At 36.1% G+C, this 2,144-nt stretch overlaps 1 protein-coding gene across 1 annotated transcript; it reads left to right on the forward strand.

The window, feature by feature from the left end:
- The first annotated feature begins 526 nt into the window (after positions 1-526).
- Positions 527-1,684, forward strand: LOC109123874 (uncharacterized). Its single transcript, XM_019224916.2, has one exon. It carries the CDS (start codon positions 849-851, stop codon positions 1,338-1,340), a length of 492 nt encoding a protein of 163 aa, XP_019080461.1. The 5' UTR covers positions 527-848; the 3' UTR covers positions 1,341-1,684.
- The last annotated feature ends 460 nt before the right edge of the window (positions 1,685-2,144 follow it).

The following is a 2,144-nucleotide window of genomic DNA, read 5'->3' on the forward strand; positions in this document are numbered from 1 at the left end:
ACATTAAATAAAAGAAATAATTATGTAAAATAGCATAAAATAAATAAATAAGAAAACACTACATCAAGAGAATGGGATCTCCAATGTATTTTTTATCTTCTTCACCACACAAAGGAAATTCAGCTTAACATAACTAATTACAAAATTATAGAATATAAATGAGATTAATTAATTTTTAATCTTCTTTATTATCTTTAATTACTAATCAAGTTCCCAATTTGCATTTAAAAAATATCTTAATGACCAAATAAAGAAGAGTTTAAAAATTTTTGTTTTTATGCAACACATGTCTTGTGGTTGCATTCCTCTCTTTCAATAAGTTTTATTTTATTTAATTTTTTTTATTTTTATTACCTTTCAATATACATGAGATAAGATATTATTGGTGAAAGTACATACGATATTAAAGAATCACGCATTGATACCAAAGTTTGACCTCAACATTGACTCATTGTGGTATGTATATTTATAGTGCAATCGGAAGCAGTGATTTTTGTGAATTGATATAAAACAAACCGGATAAAAGAGATTTTCCAAAGTTTGATTATCACAAGTGACTAATTTAGAGATACAAGTAGTCGAATTCAGTAGAACTAACTAACTAATCTCCATCCTCTTACAGCTCCAATTCCTACCAAACATGGAACTTGTGGTGGGGCCAGAGCCCCTTTCAATTATTGAATGATCTCATTCAATTCTGACAGCACAACAAGCTCCACATTCCAAACCCTCGCCAACACCTTTCCTCGAAACGATATAAGCAACTACATGACTTGTAAACAAATACCTACTTTCTATCTTTATAACGTGTTACTCCACATTTCCACAAAACCTCAAGCCCTATATCCATGGAGAGAAGGAAATCCAGAGTCAGCCTCGACCCTTTAGCCACGGTGAAAGCGGCTGCATGGGCTTGGTATCAGCGTGGATCAGGGTCTGAAGGCAAACCCATAAGCGAGTTCCAGGTCACCAGGGCTCGTCCTGCTCCCATACCCTCACGGTACAAGCTAGAAGCCATGAGAATGGCTGAAGAAGGTCCAGAGAAGGAGGGCTCAAGCGCAAGTTCCGCTACCTCTACTCCAAATCTTAGCCATACTTCTCTTCTTGATACGTACGAAATAGAAAGAATCTCTCAGCAGCTTGATATTCTCATAGAAACAAGCGGCAAAGGCATCAGAACTGGCACCAACTTGTACAAAGGAAGCGGCACAAATTCGAGGAAGGAGAAGAAGAAATTGAAAGGGTTTTGGGCAAGGCATGCGATTGTGTGTGGCACAGAGGACGATGTGTTGGAGACAATAAGAGTTTCGGGGGGCGATCGGAAGAGCAGGTGGCAGTGATTAAGGCGGGGAGTTGCAGTTCACGAGGTGCCCATGCCTGAGTGAATTGGACCATGTTGCATTTTCGGTTGGGTCGTTGGCAATTTATTAAATTTGCCACATCTGCAGGACTATGTAGTTTAGGGTGGATTCCAATTATAGACCACATTGATCATGCTGTGTCCCGGGTTTCTTTCTTCACGCGTACAATGCTGCAAACCTCTGATTTGTACACATCCGCATTGGTTTGTTGGGTCAAGGAAATAAAGCAATAAAATATAGTTTCATTCAATAATTTTCCCTGATTATTTTTATTTTCATTTACTTTTTGGTGTTCAATATTTGCTACATTAGGAAAAGTTTTGTAGGTTTCGTGAAGAAGTTGCAATGTTACTTTCAATCAAGGACTTTATCAGGTGTTATTCCAAATACACAAATACACATCGGTTATGAATATGTTTGGAATTATAAACAGGAAAAGGAAATGGAAAATTCATTTGATTTTCTATTCATTATTACTACTTATGAATTCATTTGATGCAGATCCTTTTCCTTTCTTTTTTTTCTTTCCTTCAGGGTTTTAGATTTCTAAAGTAGTTCTGAAAAGAGTAGTCCTCGCCAATTTGTTCAACAACCTGTAATCTACAAAGCATTAAAACTATGAAAGACTAAAGAATTTACATATGTATATATAAGTAGAATATTGATGGAGAAGTTTGTATTTTTGTGAAATATATCGAGTAAGCCACATTAAATGTCATGTCACTTCTTATATGCTTTCTGATAAATATATTGTGTGGACTAGACCCTCCGGCCACTAACATG

The sequence above is a fragment of the Vitis vinifera genome, chromosome 14, assembly GCF_030704535.1.
Source record: "Vitis vinifera cultivar Pinot Noir 40024 chromosome 14, ASM3070453v1".
Classification (NCBI taxonomy): Eukaryota; Viridiplantae; Streptophyta; class Magnoliopsida; order Vitales; family Vitaceae; genus Vitis; species Vitis vinifera.

Excerpts from the sequence above, each read along its gene's own strand:
- LOC109123874 (XM_019224916.2), top strand. The coding sequence starts at position 849 with ATGGAGAGAAGGAAATCCAGAGTCAGCCTCGACCCTTTAGCCACGGTG.